The sequence below is a fragment of the Castor canadensis genome, chromosome 1 (assembly GCF_047511655.1).
Source record: "Castor canadensis chromosome 1, mCasCan1.hap1v2, whole genome shotgun sequence".
Taxonomy (NCBI): domain Eukaryota; kingdom Metazoa; phylum Chordata; class Mammalia; order Rodentia; family Castoridae; genus Castor; species Castor canadensis.
Genome location: NC_133386.1, coordinates 180,042,288 through 180,064,383, shown reverse-complemented (window position 1 = coordinate 180,064,383; position 22,096 = coordinate 180,042,288). Strand labels below are relative to the sequence as shown.

General features: G+C 41.3%; 1 protein-coding gene across 3 annotated transcripts in view; it reads right to left on the bottom strand.

The window, feature by feature from the left end:
* Positions 1 to 1,925: 1,925 nt before the first annotated feature.
* The window catches only part of Alkbh3 (alkB homolog 3, alpha-ketoglutarate dependent dioxygenase), a 34,531-nt gene continuing 14,360 nt past the window's right edge, over positions 1,926 to 22,096 (bottom strand). For all 3 annotated transcript variants that reach the window (XM_020181625.2, XM_074044649.1, XM_074044648.1), the window contains exons 8-10: positions 20,446 to 20,655; positions 3,159 to 3,257; positions 1,926 to 2,380 (exon numbers count right to left, since the gene is read on the bottom strand). In XM_020181625.2, coding sequence (XP_020037214.1) covers positions 2,288 to 2,380; positions 3,159 to 3,257; positions 20,446 to 20,655 — 402 coding nt within the window. In that variant the 3' untranslated portion in view covers positions 1,926 to 2,287. The remainder of the gene's footprint in view (positions 2,381 to 3,158; positions 3,258 to 20,445; positions 20,656 to 22,096) is intronic.

Below are 22,096 nucleotides of genomic sequence, written 5' to 3'. Positions count from 1 at the left end.
CTACCAGGGATGCTCTGCAGAGGACTCCACCTCAACTCAGCAAGGCAGAGCAAAAAGCACACAAACTCAGGGATTAGCCCAGAGTTTGAAATCTGGCTCTGTCACTAAAAGTCCTATTAAACCACTTAACCTCTTGGAAGGGTGGGAAGGGTATCTCTTTTTTTTGCAGCACTGTAGGAGAACTACAGATTGTGTATAAAAGTTCCTAGGACACTGTCTGCAGTCTGCTGAAACTCACAAAAAATGGGCAGCTAAACAACAAAACGAAACCTGTTTTTCTTCATGCTACAGCTGTTACATTTGCTTCCTCTGCTTTACATGTAATGTTAGTAAAAAGAGCTTCACCCCAGTCCCTAGATAAGCTCTATGACCAGGAAAACACAACAACAGGTTGGTGCAGTCAATGAGCATGGCTGTCTTTGGCCATGGTCTGGAATTCCTGTCCATGCCTAGATTCTGCAGTTTCATTCTATGGCAAATACCTAGTTAACATTTCAGAAAGGACATTATCTCAGTGATTGAAATAAATGGCAGTCATGACATATGGTAACAGTGAGAAATAAAAACTACGATTTACAGCTCTGACCAAGAAACCCAGGTGATGGAGAGAAGAAATTTGTTTTCCTCACAGACAGGGGTGTGGTGAAAGACCAAATGCACAGCTAATGCAAGGAGAGACTGTGACCCTACAGTAGAGAGAGGGGGGTTACAGGAGGACTTGGAGCCATCTGCCAATCCTTTCATCTGCAAGCAAGGGAGGAGGAACTTCTCGGTGTCATGCATCAAACTCATCACCAAAGCTGGCCGTCTACCCTGGCCAGGTTTTGTTGGTTTTAATAGGAGGACAACTAGGAATTAAATAGAGGGTTTATGGTGATTCATACCTTTTTTCCAGGAAGGCTTAGTCTGATACTCAAATTGTACACAGCATTTAGCATTTCTTACAGAAGGGTTCTAGCCATTTTTTTTTTTTTTTTGAAGCTCCAATGCAAGGTGCCAGAGAGCCTTGGAAGACAAAGCCTGGCCAGGTTGAGCACTGGCAGGAGCCTGCACAGCTTTTGGCACTTTCCTATGATCATGGGGCTCATCACTCTTATAGCATGGAATGGAAACAGGTTAAAAACCAAGAAGGCACTGTAAATTTTCCCCACGGGCACAGAGAGAAACTCAAACTCTTATGTGCTACTTTCTTTCACTTAAATTCACTGTCTTTCTCTCGGTTTTTCTTTATTTTAGTTTGGAGTTTAATCTGGCACACTGCTCCTGAGTCAAGAGGTCACAGAAACATGTGCTTTTATGATGCAACAAGGGGCAGTCACTCTGTTCTGTTTTGGGAACCTTGGTGACATCACAGACCCTTGAACCCTAGGAACTCTTGTATAAGGGAACAATGAGTCAGAAGACAGCCTTAGTCATGGGGCTACTAAAATCTCAGGTGAGGAGAAGCATGAGGTCATCAAGTCTATTCCCTGCAGGATTGCTCCTGCTTCTATCTGGCTTGGGGTTAAATGACTCAAGTAATTCTCCAGGGGAAACTAATCTATGTGGAACAGCTGTCACTAACGGGGCATTTGCCGCTCTTCAGCCAATGCTGCAGCCTGCTACTTCTCCAGTGATTCCTCCCTTTGAGGGGACATTATGAGCGTGCACTAGAGCACACTGCCTTCCCTCTTTTGGAGGCCTGAGTGTGTCCTGGGAATAGCCAGGCTGGGAGACTCAGCTAAACACAGTGTCTCCTGAATATGCAGCTTTCCGTTACAATAATACAGGAGCCAGGATGGTAAGGAGTCAAGACAAGCTTCAACAAAGCCCCGTGAAGCCACGTCTGTTTGGGTTTCAGCAGCTGTCTGCTTGAGGAAGGCTCCAGAGTCACTGACGCATATTTATGTCTCCACTTTGCTAACGTCATAAAGAACAAACACGTGTAGATTTTCCCCAGAGGCACAAGGCCATTTGTATTTCTTCAAATTAAAAGGGGGAGGGTAGGAGAAAACTAGTTTATGGACCAAATCATCTGTGAGCACAGCCATAGTAGTTTTTAATTTGCCCGAAGATAGTGCTCGATTTTAGATGTGCTTCTCAATAACTGTTCCCACAGCAGACATATTACCAGTGTTAACTGCTGGTGGTTCTCTTTTAATAGGACTCGGAGCTGAGAAACAAATGCCACCATCCTCCAAACAGCCAATTCGGAGAGCAGCTGGAGCAGCTCCTTGAAGTGTGGAGGGTTTGGTTGGTGTGATTCAGCATGCAGCACTCACTAAGGCTTCTCTGCAAAGATCTCTCATCACCAGGGTGCCCCTCTAGGGTCTGGATAAACGGTCCGAAAGGTCAGGTTTACTCTTGGTTCTCTGGAGTGGTATTCCTTGGGCACTCGATGCTAAATGAAAATATAAATAACTGACATAAACACACATATATTTTTAGCATAAAGTGATTTACAACTTATTTATGAAGATATGAAAATATTTCCATTTATCCCTGTCTAAATGAGCAGAACTAAGCTCTCTAAAGTATTGTGGAAAACATTCTCCTCTCTGAAATATCCAGTGAGCCCCCCAGCCCCTGGCAGCGAGGCACCTTCATCTTTTCTGATTGCTACTCTTCCTCTCAGATTCCTGCCACTTTTCCAAATCCCCTAGGAAAAATGTAACTGGATGAAACTGAAGAGGCAGGCAATTCCACTCTCATGCTAAGGGTTTGCACAACAGCACAATAATATGCAAACCTCAAAAATGGTCTGGCCTAAAAATGGCCTACCCTAGCTGTGGAGTTGTGCAGCTCACCATGTTAACTACTAGATACCTGAAGTTATTTAAATTTATATTAATTAAAACATTCACTTCTTTAGCACACCAGTCACACTTAAGTGGTTAATGGTCATGGGTAGCTAGTGGCTCCTACATTGGGCAGCTCAGATACAGCATACCTCTATCATTCCAGAAAGTTCTACCCAACACTGCTGCTGCTGCTGCCAGTAGTCTCAAAACTCCTCGGAAATGACATCAATTTATTGTCTCTTGCTCATTCTTAAAGCAATTTGTTTTTTTGGCTTTTACCATGTTTACTTGGAAATTAACACTCCTCAAAGAGTCAAGAAGCTGCCTCCAGAAAAAGTAAATTTCTATTGATGAACCATATCTCTCACACATCCTCACCTGCCAGTCAGCTTGTGTGGCTCCTTCCATAATTAACAAGGTCCCATGATCCAAGGGTATCTTCACTCTTTCCACGTATGTGTAGTCTCCATTCTCTTCCTAGAAAACAGCATTCACCATGCTGAATTTTAAGATCATGTCACTATGTAGCCAGGCTAGCCTTGAACCCATGATCCTCCTGCCACAACCTCCCAAATGCTAGAAGTACAGCGAATGCAGGGATTGCAGGGACGAGTTACCGGATTGTTGTGCTAAATATTTTGCTTGTGTGATCAAGAGGAGAAGGAACACAACAACAGTGAAAGAAATGAAAACTGCTGTTCCTCGACCAAACTGGTAAGACTTCATCCATGGGCTCTGTCACTTGGCAACTGTTTGGCCTTATTTCACCTCCTTGTACCTTGGTTCACTCATGAAGTGAGGGTGATGACAACAACTGCCACTCAGTGCTACTGTGAGCCTCAACTGGTAAACAACGTGTGGACTGGCACTAGCAAGTTCTGTGTAAGAGTGAGCTAGGATTATTATTACCAACATAATCGAAAAGGCAGAAAAAAACATTCTGGCCTAGGAAGAAATCAGAAGTCACCTATGTAAGAATTCCTTAGCTCTGTGTTATGGACTTCTCTATGTTTCAACATCATGTGAGGAAAATGGCCTCTTAAGCAAGACATGATGGGTTGGGTTCTGCTTCACCTTTTCATGATTTAGGTCAACTTATTAATTGGTACCTGTGCTAAAATAAGTCATAGCTCTTCCCATGGCTACTTTAGTGTTTTACAGATATATTCCTGTCTTTGTTTAGAACAGACAATGGCAAGAGTTTCTCAAAGAAGGGAGCTCTGGCTTGACCAGAGTTGCCAAATGAAAAGAAATCCTGGTTGTTTGAGCCTTTGAGAATGGATCACAACCTGAACATTGAGGGCTCAGTGCCTTCTATTTACATGGCCCCTTTCTCTTGGAGAGCTTGAGCACAGCCTGCTAAGCATCAACAGGTGCTGTTCCCCTCACAGCTGACGGGGTGCAGTAAATAGTTCCTGGCTTACAGCAATGGAGACCACATCAAGAGTTGACACCAGAACAGACCTGAGCGTCCTGATTTGTTCACCTCCATCACAGGCAGAACTATGGGCCCTTCATTTGCTTCACTTCTGCTGCAGGGTGACACTTGGGTTACTTACTGAGGGATTTATTTCAGTGCAACACTGTGTTTATGTGTACTACCACAGCTTTTGAGAACTTAACTGTTTACAATTACTTCCCCAGAAAAAATCAAAATCAAAACAATAATGAACTTGCATAAACAGTCTTCAGTTCTAAGTCCCAACCCTTGGCAGTGACTTTGTCAAGGATAACCATAACCTGTACAGGCAGAAACAAAAGTAATGTTTTGAAACAACTTTTGGTTTCAGTGACTGATTTTAATTGTGTCTACCACCTTTTGTCTTCCAGGAGTAAGTAAGCACCAAAACACTGACCCCAGATTGCTCAGCCAACCAGAGAGCAGTGGGAAGGTGATCCTGCCCTTGGGTGGCTCAGCTTTATCTCAGAGCACAAAAGTTGATGCTCTGAAAACAATATGCTATACAGAGTTGATGAATGTCTTCCTGGAGGAGAGAAGGGAGTACACTGTCCATGAGGTTGGAAGGCCCCATGTTCCTTAGTATAGGCTGTAGAGGCAGTTACCAGCTCAAGGTTTAACTTAGCTTAGAAGCATAAGAATTTCTGCTATCCCCTATATAATCAGGGAGTCCAAAGTGCTTGAATTTGTAAATTAAGTACAGACAATAGTAAGGAAGAGGTAAATGAAGAACAGAGGAAATACTTTAACCACCAGAAGTGGACAATGCTGAGACAAAGACTTCCTAGAACATCCAGAATACTTTGGAGGAGGAGGAGGTGCTAAGAGAATGGGAGACAAGAGGTGAGCCCTATAATTCCACCTGGAAATGTGAAGCAGGAGTGCACCTGAGAAGTGAAAGAATTTCCAACACAAGAGGGAAAAATCAGCACTGATGGAAAAAGTAGTAGTCACTCCACTTGATGTTCCTAAGATCTGAATTTTCCATATGAAACAAAGCCTCAGGTTCATTTTGAAACCATTGCATCCAACATTGCCAAAAAGCACACCAAAAAGTAGACAAGGGTGAGCCTTCACTTGGGAGGGAGCGGCTTGCATCAGTCCATAAAGGAGAGTGACACATGGTACACTTACTGTGAGAGGTGATGTCATTACACTATTGCTTGCTATTTATTCTTTCCAACATCCTTGGCTTAGGAATCACCTTCCTAATTACAGATTGAGATGAACAGGAAAGGGGAAGGGAACCTACCAACACAACAGACCTTACAAATGCATACTTCTCTTGAGGCCAAAGTGGCAACAGACCATAGTGCCATCCTTTAACTTAACCAAGACACACGGAAGCTTTTTCTACTTAGGAAGCAGAAAAAAGGTGCAGAGAGCTCATGTGCTATATACAAAGGCTTGGTAGGTAAGTGGATAAACAGCAGTAGAAGCATGGCTTAGATGGTTCAGAGGAGCACACTCACACTTATTAGCCATGGTGAAGTCTCTAAACCTTTCAATATACTCAGGACTTTGTTCAAAACAACATAAACCCTTCCCAGCCCTCCCCCCAAAAAAACTGCTTAAGAGAAAAATTCCCATATTTGATAGCAATTAAAAGAAACTTTCTGGATCACAATCAATCTACAGAGTGTGTTTTGTTGTAGATGTTCTTGGTTTTCTACACATTTGAAACACATCAAGTAGAGGGAAAAGCAAAAATTGTGCATATTTTTCTATTATCGCTGACCAACATTCTCACTTTTTCTCCAACCACAGCTAGCTCATTGGAATGTTTAATTACACTTCTGTAGGAATGCTGGGTACTTCTCACAACTCTTATCTCCACCTCACCAAGATACATCTTATTTAGTTTCCTTTAGAAAAATGTTATGGAGGAAAAAAAAATCTAGGTGTATTTACTGTTATATCATTACTATCTAAGAGACAAGAAACCTAGGAATTTTCCTTTTTATTAGGAAGGGAAGTTCACATTGTATAAGATTTAGATATTTTATGCAATCCCCTTTCTTATCCTAAAAGTGCATCTTAGAAATTATAACCATCACTGCTTCAAAGTTACCATAATCATATTTTCTTTCTAGAATAAAAACTAACATAACTTCACCAATGTAAATGATATACTAGTAATTGTTCAATGCCTGCCTTCCTACTCTTACAAATGCCAGAGGGGAAGGCCTATGGGGTTTTGCTCTTTAAAAGCATACTCAGTGCCTATCACACCAGGAAATATGTGATAAATGACCGAAGAAAAGTGTCAAGAAAATAAAGAAAACATTTTCTTTATTTTTGGTGGTACCAAGGTTTAAACTCAGGGCTTTGCACTTGCAAGGCAGGCACTCTACCACTTAAGCTAAACCTCCAGCCCTTTTTACTCTGTTTATTTTGGAGATTGGGTATTACTTTTGCCTGGGCCCACCTACTTTAGAAGCTTCCTGCCTTCACTGGGATGGGCGCACAACCATGCCCAGTTTTTTTCCGTTGAGGTGAGGTCTCAAAAATTTTTTTGTCCAGACTGGTCTGGAACAGTGATCCTCCTCCTAGCTCAGGATGACAGATGCAAGCCACCATGCCCAGCTACTGGTAGAAATGGGGTCTCTCGAACTTTATTCTAGGGCTGGCCTGGAAATGCAATCATCCTGATCTCAGTTTCCCAAGTAGTTAGGATTATAGGTATGAGCCACCACTCCTGGCTAGAAAAATCACCTTCAATCCTATCATCCAGAGTTCACACAACACAGAGAACAGTTTAAACATACAATCACATACACCACATTTTAACAAATTAGGAGCATTTTTCTATGACTTTAATTATACACTATTTTAAAAATGTAGTTACATGATGTTCATTTGTGTGAACATATCCCTTTCTTCTTTAAATTCATAAATATTTTTGAACCCCTGTATATGCCAGGTATTGTGCAAAGGATTATCAGTAAAGAATATGTTGTTGGAGATGGAGATTTTGATATACCAGATTTAAAAAGAAAAGAGAGAGAGAATAAGAAAAGGCTACTGCAAGTGGACTTGAGGCAAAACATTTCTAAATATACATATTCTTAAAATGGCATTTGTGGGCCCAAGAGTATGAACTCTAAGGCACTTGATTTATACTACCAAATTGCTTTCTTGAAAGGCTACAGCAATTTCCCTAATTCCATCAGGGAAATATGACAGTACCTATCTTCTGACTGCACATTATCCACCTACAATGACAGGAAAATACTGGAAGAAATGACAACTCATTCAAACTTATAGTTCCTTGACTAGAAGTCAACATTTTTTTTCCCACATCTTTTTCTTGTTTGTCTTTCTTCTGTTGTGAACTCTTTGCTCATATCCTTTGTCCACTGTTCTATGGGGTGTTAACATTTTTCTTATTATCTATAACTATAGATAGTAAGTCATTTACTGTTTGTTACACATTTTTCAAATTTTTTTCTTACTTTCTATTTGTCTTTTAACTGTTTATATGACTTAACATAGAATTGCTCAAAAGCTTCTAGAGTCAACTCCACTGACCTTTCTTTGGCTCTCTTTCATGGTTTTTATGCTTAGAAAGTCTTTTCTCATCCTGAGGAAAGTTAAATATACAACTGTATTTCCCTTCAGTAAAAAAAATTAAAAAGTGCTTACATTTTTTAGATTTAACTCTTTAGCCAACCTGGAGTTTTTTGGTGTGTGTGTGTGTGTGTTTGGGGTGTGTGTGTGTGTGTGTGTGTGTGTGTGTGTGTGTGTGTGTGTGTGTGTGTGTGTTTGGGGGGTGTGTGTGTGTGTGTCTCCCCTATGCTTTTTTTGGGGTTGGGGGAAGGGAATTGGTGTGCTGGAGATAAAACCCAGGGCTGCATGCACGCTAGGCAAGCATTCTCCCACTGGGCTGCATTCCCAGACCCTATGCTTCTGTTTATAACAATATCCAGGTGTTTAATCCAAGGCCTTCTGCTAGATGTTTTGGACAAGATCAACTATGGTGGTGCACCAGTCATGTGAGGTACACACACACACACATTATTGCTAGTCCTTGCTACAAATCCACATGGGAAGGAAAGCAGCTGTATTATCCATTTGATCATAAGCAAATAGAAAAGGACTTATCTGTAGCAAAAGGCTGGCAGGAGGCAGGGCTAGTACATGAACACAGACCCATCAGGCTCTAAAGCCTATGTGTGTTTCACTGTACTATGCTCTTTGCAGTAAACACCATTCCTCCTGAAATCCTGTCATATTGCCTGTCCTCATTGCATAGCACCCTGACTACACGGTAGGAGTGCAAACACCAGTAAGGATCATAAACAAGGGGTGTGGCCAAGTACAACGCAGTGGGGAGTAGGGACTATGGCGAGCCAGGAGTCTGCATACAAGTGGCAGATGCTCTGTCAGTAGCCTCTGTTCCCTAGTCCCCCAGTGTAGCCCCCATCTTCTGGGTTTTCCAGTGAAGCTGGTAAGTAGGATTTTTGTGTGAAATCTCCTGAGTTATAAACTGTGACATCTAATTCAGTTCCTTTAAAAACACTGGGCAGCATCAAGAAGTCTGGAGGCCAGATTCACCTCAAGGCCTACCTAGCTGTGTAGCTGCCAGACGCATGACATGACTATCTTCTTTTATTTCCAAGTCAGTTGCCCTAGCTGGCCTATACACTCCCCAGACCAACTGTCACTTGCTGCACTTCCTCCATCTCCTCTTGCCACATATACATTACTGCTTTATCTTCAAGTATCATAATCTTCATCTCGTCCCCAACATCGAAGGCCAATGAGAACAAAATATGCTTCCAAATGATTGATCTCGGGTAACAGTGAGGCATTTAGTTTTTCAGATCCTCTCTGAGTCAAAAGGGAGCTGTTTAAGAAAACCCACTTTTTTACTAAGAAGCTGCTTATAAAAATAAAGTACACAGGAGCAGAAAGGGCAAACAACATGAAGCAGGACACTACTACCTGGTTCTCATTTCCCAAGCTCACAGGAAGCACCTAACATACAGTAACGATTATTAGTTTCTGTACTGGAGGCATCCGGGGAGATTCAGTGGCTATAAAGGCCACTGAAGGCTGAAGGGGCCTTGAATTAACAAGAACATGGAGATTGAGTGTGCCTAAGGGAGCACTCAGAAGTTCTTTAGTAGAGTGGAACAACCAGGTACACAACAGCAAAGGCCTGACTAGGTCGGGCACAGAGTCTGTGAAGGCTGAGCCATTTTCATTTTCTCCTTTTTCCAGGAGAAGCACAGGAAGTCTTCTCTGAGTTGGAAAACACAGTGACAAAAACTGGGAGTTCAAGCTTTGCTCTACACTCCTCTTTGTTCTCTTACCCTGAACAAGAATGTGTCATTTGGTGTCTTTACCTATTATGTAAATAATTACTGTGAATTCAATTCAATAAGCAGTTGCCTGAGTCATATTACACAATGATAGAACACTGCGTCTCAGCCACCCTGTCTGAACAATGTTAGCTGAAACAGTATTGACTTGACAAAATTCTTGAAGGATTCAATGTAAAGCCAAGCAAAGGACTGGCACTATACCTTGTTATTATTAGCATTTTACCGTTGTTATTCTGACAATTCCAAATGATATCCCTGGCCCAGGCCTGTATCTAAAGACTAGACTTATACAGCCAATGGCCAATGCTGTCGAAGTCTCAGGCATCACAAACCTAGCATGTAGAAGGAACTCCTTAAGAACAAAATCAAATTCCTCCGAGTTAGTAGCACCTCCATCCACCAACTGCTCAAACTAGAAACATGGGAATCATTCTTGATTCTTGCCCCCACATCTGAAAGAGTAACAAGTTCTGCTGGTTCATCCTCAAAAACATTCCTCAAATCCACTCACTTCACTTCCTCCCTACTGCATCCGAGTCCAAACTAGCAGGCTTGCTCTGGGACTACTGCCACTGCCATATATTAATCTCCTGCTCTTGCCTGCCCCCAAATTACTCTTCACACAGCAGCCATCTTTTAGAAATAGAAGCTGATCATGTCACAGCCCCATTCATTCCCATCACACACAGAATAAAATCCAAACTCAGATCTAACCACAAGTTTTGTGATGACTTCTCTCTGGGTTTTTCACTATTATCTAGTGATAATAGTGACTTCTGTGAGGTCAGGGACCATACTTGTTACACTCACTGTAATACATTCCCAGAGCTGAGCATAGTACCAGACACATAGTAGGTGCTAAATTAATGTTTGGCAGGGAGCTGAGGAGAAAGAGACAGAAAAGAGCTGCTACTGAAAATACCACCTGGCATCTATCTGGGCACTGAGCAGAAAAGAGGGATCAAAGATTGGAATTAAGGCTATCGGGCAAAAAAAGTGATTTTAGTACTTTGGGCATGTGGTAAAAAAAGCCTGGGATGAAGATGGGTGCTGTGAGAAGGATGGGTGTCTTCAGACATTTAAGTATTAGCTTGGCATGGTAGTACATACCTAGCCCTTGGCAGGGGGTCATAACTTCTAGCCTGGGTTATGTTATTGAGTCCCTATCTAAAAAGAAAAGTTTCAGATCCAAAGGCCTTGAACACATGCAACCTATTCACTGCATGAACCACACCTGGTGTGTGCCCAAGGACAAGGCCATTAAGAAGTTTGGGGTTTGAAACATAGTAGAGGCTGCAGGTGTCAGGACATTTCCAAAGTGGGTATCTTGACACCTAGTGCTTCCCAAGCTCTACGTGAAGCTGCATTTGCTATGTGAGTCATGCCATTCACAAGGTGGTCAGGAACTGATCTCATGAAGCCCAAAGGACCCAGCACCCCCACACCAATTTAGACCTCCTGGTGTTGCCCCATGACATTACCAAAGCCTATACAAGACTGAAGAAAAGTTGTCCTCTGGGGGAAAAAGATAAAATGTAAATTATACTTTAAAAAAAGAAAAGAAAAAGAAGAATTAGAGAGCCAAGTGCAGTGTGGCACATGCCTGCAATTCTAGCTACTCGGGAGTCTGCTTCATGAGTTTGAGGCCAGCCTGGGCAAATAGTGAGAACCTGTATCAAAAAAGAAAGAGAAAGAAAGGAATTAAAGGGAGGAGGAGAAAAAAAGGGAAGGAGAGAGAAGGGGACAGAGAAAGGGGAGTGGGGAACAACCGTGTAGGGGATTTATAAGAAACAAGGGAACAAGGCAGAACTGAAAATAACCTTGTTAACCTGACCAAGAGAAGGGTGGTGCTATCGTTAACAAAAATGGACTTACCGGTAAGGGAACTGTGGAGTTTTTCTGAGAACAGTAATTAATCTGATTTTTTAACTTCTATTTAGAAGTTCCACATGCTATTATTAAGTGGAAATAGTTCATGAACATGTAGAAAGTGATGACTGGTAATTGAAGTGAAGGTTAAAGCTGGAGATAAGAGATTCAGAAGTTACCCACCAGAGAAAGAACTGCAAAAGCTGCAAGAGCAGATAAGATCCTACTTGTTTGCTTATTCAGTCAAAGCATGCATACCTGCTGCTAAACACTGGGGACATAATGACAAGGCAGAAAGCAATCTTGCCCATATGGTGTTTTTAAGTCACTGCCAGTTTATAACCTAAAAACTGTACAGAGAAACAGAATCAAGATAATCCTGAACATCCATATTTAATCCATATTGCAGTGTAAAAGAAGGAGAGTGAAAATGCAAGGAGAAAAAGTATGGGAATAACCATGATAAGACAGGATTTCAAAAGCAACAGGAAGAAAGAAAGGGCAGCTAAACAATGGTCAAGTTTCATGCCCAGAAGAGATGTGCTAGTGACCAATATTACAACAGAGAAGAGAAGATGACTGAGGAAATGTCAGTGTTTGATGTTAGGTCAATGGCATTGGTATAATTTTAGTAGGATGGGGGAAGGAGCTAAAGAGTAGGTAACTTGAACAGGGAGTTAAGTTGCGAGGAAAGGGAGATTGTGGGATAGACAACCTATTCCAGAATCTACTGTTGTTGTAGGCAGTGCTGGGGTTGAACCCAGGGTCTCATATGGGCTCTACCAATGAGCTACACTCCAGCCCCAAATCTGTGCTTCAAAAGCAAGATCAAAACTCAGTTGTTAGAGCAACTACAGGTTAATCAGAGGGCTTTCTCAACATGATAATAGCTGTATAATAAATCCCTGGCTCTCTGGTCCAGAGATCAGATAAATGGTAGAGCTGCTTGACAAGTACACTCAAATCTTTTTTGCAGACTAAAATGGTATTTAAAAATTAAAGGTAGCTACTTACCTGTTGAGGGCCAAATGTCCCATCACTTGCACTATATCCCAACATATGGCTATTTTTCCATAATTTTTTCAGCTTATTTCCACAAATGGTGGTATTGCCTTGCCCTTGAGAACATAGTCGGGTTCTAGACTATGTCTTGGGTCATCTGTGCTTATAGCCATATTTGGGACATGAAATTGTTCCTATAACACCATACAAGAACACTGCTGGACATTAGTTCACAGTAGTAATATATTTGTAAAATCTGACATAAATGATACCCATCCAGTTATGAGAATCACAGAAAGAATAAAGCTGGAACCCCACAAAGTCATCTCTACAGTTATTCTGCTGACTCAACCCACATTTAAACAATGGCATCCTCGACATTGATCTGAAATACATTACTTTAAAAACAGAAGCAGCTGCTTCTGAAATAAGATCTGCTAAAGTAAGAAGTTAGCTAGGAAAGCACAACTTTGAAACCACTGAAGTTATGGGTTTTAAGACAGTCTGAAACTCACTTTGACACATACAAATCTTTGGGTTTTTAACAAACTCTTTCCTGATTTTTGGCATTCATTGGGCTATAAGGTTCTGGTGTAGTGAATGAGAAAAAGTAAGCAGAAAGGACTGGTAGGTGTAATCAATCACCCTATCCCAGGTCCACCCCATGGTCTTAAGAGCCCACCAATGCCTCCCTAACTCACAGAAGAGGCCCGGGCAATTGCTGGCTGCAGCAGAGCTCTCTGCAGGCATTGAAGGCAGAGCCTAGAGGCCCAATACAGCAGGCAGACTCCTGCTTTTCCTCCTCAACAGGATACACTGGGAGGTAAACGAACTGTAGGGAGAAACACCTGCTGATAGTGTTAACTGTTCAGATTTATTGTTGACACAGTATTGAGGGCAGGATAAGGGTGGCAGGTTATTAAATCTAAGCAAAAACAAACTTGGCTTTCCACTTACAGTTGTAGCCATTCCAGCTAACCTGGACATGCATCTGAAATCAGAAGAGTTAATGTGATGAGGATTCCATTCTTGATAATATATCATTTCCAAGAAGTGCAGCTTAAAGGAAGTGCTATCTTGAAAGAGCTTCTATCAAAGACCACAGCACCAGAAACAAATGTCCTGTATCCTCTAAGAGCACAGGAGTCCTGCCATGCCTGACACCCAGCTGAACTTAGTCACTAATAGAGGTGTAAGCTCTACCAGTCATCCATTAAAATCGGAAACTGTTTCCCAGACATTCCTGGATATGGCCTGGACAGACAGACAGACAGACAGACAGACACACACACACACACACACACACTCCACTTCCCTTCCTGGACCCTTCCATGTGTCCTTTGTAATTCTCACTCACAAAAGGGCAAATTTACCTATGTCCTCAACCTCAGTGAACCCTCAAGGTTCCCTCTTCCTCTTTGTACTAACTGAAACCTGGTTGTCTCAAGAAGACTGAACAGTCCCCAAAGCCCTCTCATGTGGAAGGTGGTTGTCTCTCTCAATCCAGTGATGGCAGAGCCAGGTGATAGAGTACCCTTCTTACTCCTTATATTTGGGGACCATTATTCCTATACCTTCTTTAAAATCCATGTTTCTTTGAGCTCACACTATTACAGTTGTCCTCCTCTCCCCTCCTTTTCCTTTGTCCCAGGTATAAACAAGGTCTCAAGCTCTTAAATGGTCTACTTGCCACTGTTCTTGCTCCTTTCTAATCAAGCTTCAAAGAGTAGCAATGTGACCCTTTTAAATTGTTGTTAGTAGGCCATGTCAGTCTTCTGCTTAGCACACCTCAATGGTTTCTTGAAGTACTTAAAATAAAAAATCTGCTCCTAGCTAAGGTCCATGAGTGTCTGCCTAATCTAGCCCCTGCCTACTTTCCCCAGCTTATCACTTGCTTACTATGCTCCTCATGCTGGTTCACAGGAGGTGGGACCTTCCCCTCTTTTCCTCAAAAGGAAAGGAGGCAATAAAAGACAATAAAATCATCAGGAAGCTTAGGAATAGTTCTTAGGGTATAGCAAAGGAGAGTAAAAAAAATGCTATTGTGACAAGGTTTTAAAAAATCAAGTTTGCAAGCAGACCCCATACTTTAATCATGACACACAAAGAATCACTTTGGAAAATGTTGTTCTCCTAAATACAGATTGTCACTAGCAATTCTAAACTGAAGAGACTCTTTGTGGAAATTAATCATTCCCAGAAGATGTCAAGACATGCGTGGACTGTGGCCTGAAACAAGGCCCCAACGCCCAAACAATCTCAGGTCTGTTGTAAATGATGGAATATTTAGGGAGGAGACCCAGTGAGATGCGGGAGGGCAAAATGAGAGGGCGATTTGGGGGGAGCGATTATGATGAAAGTATTTTATATGCATATATGAAGACAGAATAATGAACTCCATTAAGAACTGATTTGAAAAGGGGAAGGGACAAGAAAGAGCAATAGAGAGGTGAATTCCATCAAAGTACATTATGCATATGTATGGAAACATCACAATGAGACCCCTTTGTACAATATGTAACCAAAAAAAGAAAACAAATATCTCAAGTTTAAAGATAAGTCATACCAGGACCACCAATCTTTATCCACTATACACACACTCATTTATTAATACCCTCCAAACCATCAGATGGCCTTTGTGATAGGAGTTCAAAAACTCAATCACTATCTCTAGTCCACAGGCCACTTCACCCTCCCTGAGACTCCATTACACTCTGCCAACCAAAATAACCTTGGAGTTTGGATTCATTGCTATTCATTTCCTTTTTCAATTTCTGGTAAGTCGCTATTTATACTAGCTTAGAAATTCAGATTACTACAAAATTTCATGGGAAAACTTTTTGATTACTCACATGAGGTAGCTACTAATTATCATTTCCATTTGCAAAAAAAGAACGAAGTATAATGGAGGCAGATAAGTGCTGTTTACCTCAGGGACAGAAACAGGAAACAAAAAGATTTTCTAAATTTCATTAGGGGATGTTTTAAAAGAATCATGGTTATCAAGAATTTCTCTCAAGTGTTTCTTGTTATGCGAAGATGGGTTAATAGTAAGAAGGGACGACTGGAATGACAGCAATGGGGCTGCTGCCTAAGGTGGAGGCTCAGTCTTTATGACATGTCACACAGTTCTAGTTTACCCAGCATCCAAAATTAAGCTGTGCAATACCATATTATTTTAGATTTTAATATCATCTTGTTTTCTAAAGTCCTGGAAAGCTATCAATATTTATGATCAGGTTGATCTTTTAATACTCCAGCAGTATGTAAAAAAAAAAAAATTAGCAAGTGAGGCACTGGGACCCCCATTCACTGGGTGCTCTTGGAGTTTCTACCACTAGACCTCCTTTTATAACCATCCCCTCTGGTGGGATGTACACCCTTCAGAAGGGACTTGGGAGAGGAGCGATAAGAGAAAAGCCCAACTTGCCTCAGTTCAATCACCTGGAGATAGAAAGAAAGCCCCTCATATCTGTAAGATTCAGATAATAAAGGAAAAAGCTCATTCAGGGTAATTTGCTAGAAAAACAAGGCTTTTGGCATCAAAACCTCCAATGCATCACAAACTTCCTGCTATTATCTAATAACCCTCCCCAAGCCATCAGTGTTTCCACGGTAACCGACAGAGAAATAGCAGCCTGCCAAATGGCTTTTGTAGTTCCTCTTCCAGTTTGTTCCTCTGTATAGAATTAAAGCTAGCTGGGAAAAGAACCAGGCTAATCTTTGTAAACAAGGACATGATGCTGTGTGAAAAGTACAACTCGATTTGGGACAAGAAGTGTAGAAAAGCTTTCATGAACCCACCTGTCCAACACAAAAGGTCTACTGAGGTATATTCTGATAAGCTTTGCCTTGGTCTTAGGACAGGATAATCTGGCATAGATAGTCAGATATAGATATGGTGTTCTCTACTCAATATCTGACTGGAACCACACAAAAGAGAAGGGGCGAACACAAGATCAAACAAGTCTACTATGTCCCCCAGTACTGTCACACCATTAAGGGAAGGGTAATGTACTCTGAGATCAAAATGAATGAGCAAGAGTTGACACACTTGGACGAGAATACAATGAAAGAAGGCAAGAAGGCTTGGCAGCTTGAAGGAGGGCAGTATTTAATCCCAGGATGAAGCATGCATGGAGTGGATTGTGCTAATGTATGAGTCAGAGAGGCACTGGTGTTTAGGGAGCAGAGACCTTAGTCCCATCTCAGCACAGAGGGAAACACAAAGGCTGTTCAAGGAACTGAGGTAGCTTTCAGAAGATCAGCAGTCAGAGATCTGATGGAGGTGCCAGACTGTGAAACAAATAGCTGCCACAGAGGTAAAGTAGTTTAAATATGTGAAAACAAAACAAGACTATTTCTCTTTGAAAGGAGGCCCAAAACAAAAGCTTGTGTCTCAAAACTGCATACTTGCACAAAGTACAAGAAGTCTCATGACTTCTGTCAGCTTCAGATGAGAAACCGTGACTCAAGCCAAACACATATAACTTCTAACCTGATAGGTCAAAGCCAACAGGAGTTTGAAAGATTCCCTCCCACAACCGTTAATGTACTTTGCATATCTTGTTGACAGCCATGAAAATTAAATCTGTATTAGCTTTCTGAGATGGGTCCCTAACAGTTACGGAATGCCAGAATCCTACAAATCCCACATAGGTGATTAACCTAGTTTGTACTTTTTAATTTATACTTTGTATATGAACCATGAGTCATGTTCTCAGAGAAACCACCTACTTTAGAAAGAAAAGTAGACAGATCTGCAACAACCATTTCCCTTCAATCCTTCATAAAAAGGGTAAAAATGTATCCCTAAAAAGTATTTCTGTGGCTGTCAAGGCTTCCTCGCAGCTAGTTTAGTTACATTCGTGGAGTCCCAGATTTTTGCAAGCTGTTAATGAAACCTGAAAGAATCTTTTCAAAAGTTTAAATTTATATCCTCTTTACCCAAGAATCTAACTTCTACCCTGTATTCACTAATGTGTGAGTATAATTACAAATATATTACCATTCAGTTTCTCCATCTTAAACAAAAAGCACAATTGAGAAGATACATGAAAATTATATCGAATTCAGTCACAGTTAAGACCAGGCCAGAAGCCAAAACTTCCTACAGCCAATAACCTGCAGCATTGACATGTTTGTATTTCTTCCCAAACCTGTTTGCTTAGCCAGCTTTGTTTCAAGAGCCTGGACAAATTCTTACTTACTAGATCTACATTTTCATCAAGTCAGCTTCCTGATGCAGCGCAGATTCCCTAACACTAACAGACAACAAGGGGGCTTCACCTCTTTTTCAGTGTTTCATGGCCTGCACTTTCACTCATGTTCCTGAAAACAAACTCCAGAAAGCCTAAGGAGAAAATGCCTCAGTATGGGCAGTCTTCCTCTTACACATAGACTATATTCCAAATGGCTGCCCACAGAACATACAGCTAGTTGTTCTCCATCCACATACTAACCTATGACAAACTGAAGTATATTATCAAGAAATAGCTTTTCATCACCATGAATTATGTTTGTTTTGCTTTGTCTTGTTTTTGTGTTATGGGAGGTAAAACCCAGGGCCTTACATAAGCACTCTACCACTGAGCTACATCCCCAGCCTTTCTATTGGGTCTTTTCATGAGAAAATGAAAGCTTCTTACCTGGAGTGGAGAGAGAATGGAGTATTTCTGAGCACCAGAATATTGCTAATGTTTAGTATACTGTGCATGCAGTTTCTAGCTACTTACTCCCAGAAAGCACACTGTGGGGATTCTTAAGCTCCAGTCTATAAACAGGCTCCAAATATTTTTTCAAAAGGAGGTAGTGGCAATGTATGTGTGTAAAGAAACAGTAACTGAAGACTGAAATACTTAGCAACAAAGAAATGACTGAAGAACTAAAGACCGGTATTACATGGAAGACGACACACCCCACAGCTTGTGTCAGCCCCACCACACCATGTCTGCCGTAGAGGGTCTGGACATAAACAATGAGACACACTGGCCGAGCACAGTAACTCACGCCTGTAATCCTAGCTACTTAGGAGGTACTGAGAGGATCAAAATTTGGGGCCAACCTGGGCAAAAAGTTCTCAAGACCCCACCTCAACCAATGGCTGGGTGTGGTGGCACACATCAATCATTCCAGCTATGGCAAGAAGTATAAAATAGGGGATCATGACCAGGCTGTCCTGAGCAAAAATTGGGACCCTATTTTCAAAATAAACAGAGCAAAAAAGACCAGGAGCATGGCTCAAGTAGTAGAGGGCCTGCCTAGCAAGCACAAACCCTGAGTTGAAACCCCAGTACTGCCAAGGAAAAAAGAGACACACACTGTTACCATTTCTCTACTATTCATAAAACATGAGTCTCACTAAGGGTGGGATGAATTCTTCACATGTGTCAAGTCAGGACTTAACTGAGTAGGTGCCCATGCACAGAAGCAAAACCATATATATAAAAAGACTACAGCAAAAGCCAGCAATCTGATTCCCAAGTCTTACTTCTCCATTACATGACAAGGTTGCTTACTGATGACACTACAAAGGCTGTTCAGTGCTCAGGGAACAAGTTAACTTAATAAGATACAGGCAACTCGGGCAACTGACAATCCCCTGCCAACAATGACCAAAGCTTCCACATAAACAAAGCAAAGAAAACCTAATCAATGGAAATTATATCAACAAATGGGACTTGATAGCATATATGCAAAATGACCTCAATATGCTCAAAAGAACACACAAGGAACCCCAAATTCATCTCAGGAAGACAACCCAGTCTGGTCTGCCAATTGTATTCTTTAGAGTATATCTGATGAAGAACAGATGTGAGCACTGATTGACTAACAATGACGCAGCCTAGACTAGGTCATATTCAAAACAGCCCGTCTGCCTTCCCCATTGATGGGTCTGGTTTGACAATACAAGCTGAATAATCAGGCACCTTGGTTAGGAAAAAACAGAAGACCTGGCAATAGGATAATCTGCTGGAAGTTTGCTCTTTTCTTGGAGTTTCTACTATCTTTCCATCTTTGTCCTAAGGGTCTACACTTTCGACTCAAAAAATGAGGATGGGGAGTGGATAGCTGAGTAGTACAGCACACGCTTAGCCTACAGGAAGCCCTGGGTTTAGTCCTTAGCATAAAAACAAAGAAAAAGAGTTAAAAAATTAATACCTTTATTATCTCTTAAATGTCATATAATCTAGGTTAGAGCTGGGATGAAAAACTAAAATTTAGTTACTGCTTTTCTCCATGAAAGTAGACATCCATCACCTCTGATAATCTGGCATGAGCGCTCTGTGAAAGAGTCACAGGCTTTTAGGTAAAGGCTAAGAAGGAATGAGATGCTCATAAAACTGCCTCACAGAAAAGTGGTCATACTATCATTAAGGCTTTTGCATGGGGCATCTTTCCTTAGTCTCCTTCCTCTCCCTTCTAGTCCCCACTAGCTTGTGTTACCATTTTTTAAGCCCCTGCCATAGCATTTGTCAGAATTGAGATTATTTGAATAATTAGCAGTACCTGTCTATCCCCACTAGCTGTAGCTCCATGAGGAAAGGGACTGTGTCTGTCCTTTCATTAACAGAAAAGAGCCCCCAGGCTAGGTGTGGGGGCGCACAGCTATAATCCCTATATTAGGGAGGCTGAGGAATGAAGATCGTAAGCTCAAGGCCAGAAAGACACTGTCTCAAAAAAAAGAAAAGAGATGGGGATGTGCTCAGTGACAGAGCACTTGCATAGCATGTGCAAGGCCCAGGGTTCAATTCCCAGCATCAAAATCTAAACAAATGAGCCCGCAGCACAAGACAGGACAGGACAGGCAATTTCTGCTGGCGAAGAGTGAATGGGGCCTTTGAAAGCCAAAAGTTTGCTCTTGATAAGCAATCAGTTGAAAATGCTTCACAATACACATTTACTCTTCTCCTCTACATCTGGAAATAGGAGCTTTTAGGAGGTCTACTTCCTTCACAGAGTAATAGGAGGAAGGAAAAACATTTTATAAAAAAAGAATACTCACAGGTGGGGGCTTCTTCCTCATCTCAAAAGTGCGTGTGGCACCAAAACTGAGTGAGGCAATGATGGGGCACCTCCCCAGTGAGGGCTCATCATCGCTGTGCCAATCCACACTGTCCTTCTCATCTCGGTAGAGATTGCAGAGCAAGGAGTTGAAGGTGTGGCCTGTATTCTCTTCAATGCGGTTCTTCAGTGTGCTCAGCACGGGATGCCACTGTAGCCAACATGTTGAGGCAAGGGTAGGGACAGTCACACAGACACAAGGAGGCAGTCACATGGAGAAACAGAAAACAAAGGCAAACTCAGTCAAGTTACAAACAGGGCATGGAATAAGTAAATCACTTGGAATGCAATCAGGAAAAGGCAAGGGGGGCAATAGGTTCATTCCCTACAATCATTTCTATTTTGAAGCAAGTCAACCTCTGTAAATTTATAAAAGCACTAACTGTGGAAGAGCAATGCCAAGAAGACCAGTACCTATCTGCCTATCTCATCTTTTTCATGTTAAACACATGACCCTCACAAAGCAGATGTCAATCCATTCAGAGCAGGCACCCTGGAAAATATCTAAGGTGGTAAATAGAGCGGTGAAGCTGACCCAGACTGAAGTCTAAGGAGTGAAAGAATGTTCCTGCTGGGTGCCCTCTGTTCATTCTATTCCTACTTTATCCTCAATGACAGAATTGCCTTTTTAAAAGACAGTGTTATGAGTGACTAACTTCCTAAAAATGGAGCCCAAAGGGGATAAACACTATTTTCAGCAGAATTGGAATTATGACATGCTCTTATCAATGTAAGGGCTGTAAACTGCAGAAGACTTAGTCCAGCATCCACATTGCTCACTGACCGAATTGCTTAGGCACATATACCATGCTATGACCCTAACCTTGGGTTGTACTTTGAGCTACAATCAGCATAACTTGTATTGGTTCTTGGTTAGAATTCTGTGTTTTATCCAAAACCTCAAGTGCTTTAAAGACATTTTAGGACACTGGTTCTCAAACTTTACACTATTAAAATTATTGAGGACCCCAAAATACCTTTGCTTTTATGGGTTATAGATATTGAAGTTTACCATTTAAAAATTAAAACCAAAAGAATTAAACCATTGGCTAACCCATTTTAAATGCAATAACAAAAGCATTGCATTTTAACATACTTTATGAAAACTAATTTCAGAAACAAAAAAATCAATGAGAAGAGCAGCACTGTTTTACAAATCTCTTATGTCCAATTTAACAGAAGAGAGCTAATTCTTATAACTGCTTCTGCATTCAATTTTTTAAAACACATTGTTTCTGACGTATATTAAGAAAATTAATTTCATCTCAACATGAAGTTTTACAGCCTCTTCTTTGGTATTATACCATAATTCAGCAAGTACTGATTTCTCAAAGGTTAGCTACAATGTGGAATCTGAAACCATGTCACATTTCTCACACTCTTTTGCTCCAGCTCAGACTTAGAATGAGCCAATAAGATTTCCTAATAGCAATCATTGGTCATCTAGAAAATATTTGTTCCCTGAGTTATACAGATCTTCTCAACATTGACACACTTATTATACAATAATGAAAAACTGCACCTGTTAATACAATCACTGATCTCATCAGAAAAGTCTAAGTAATGGGAAGAGGTCAGGTTTAAAGTAATGC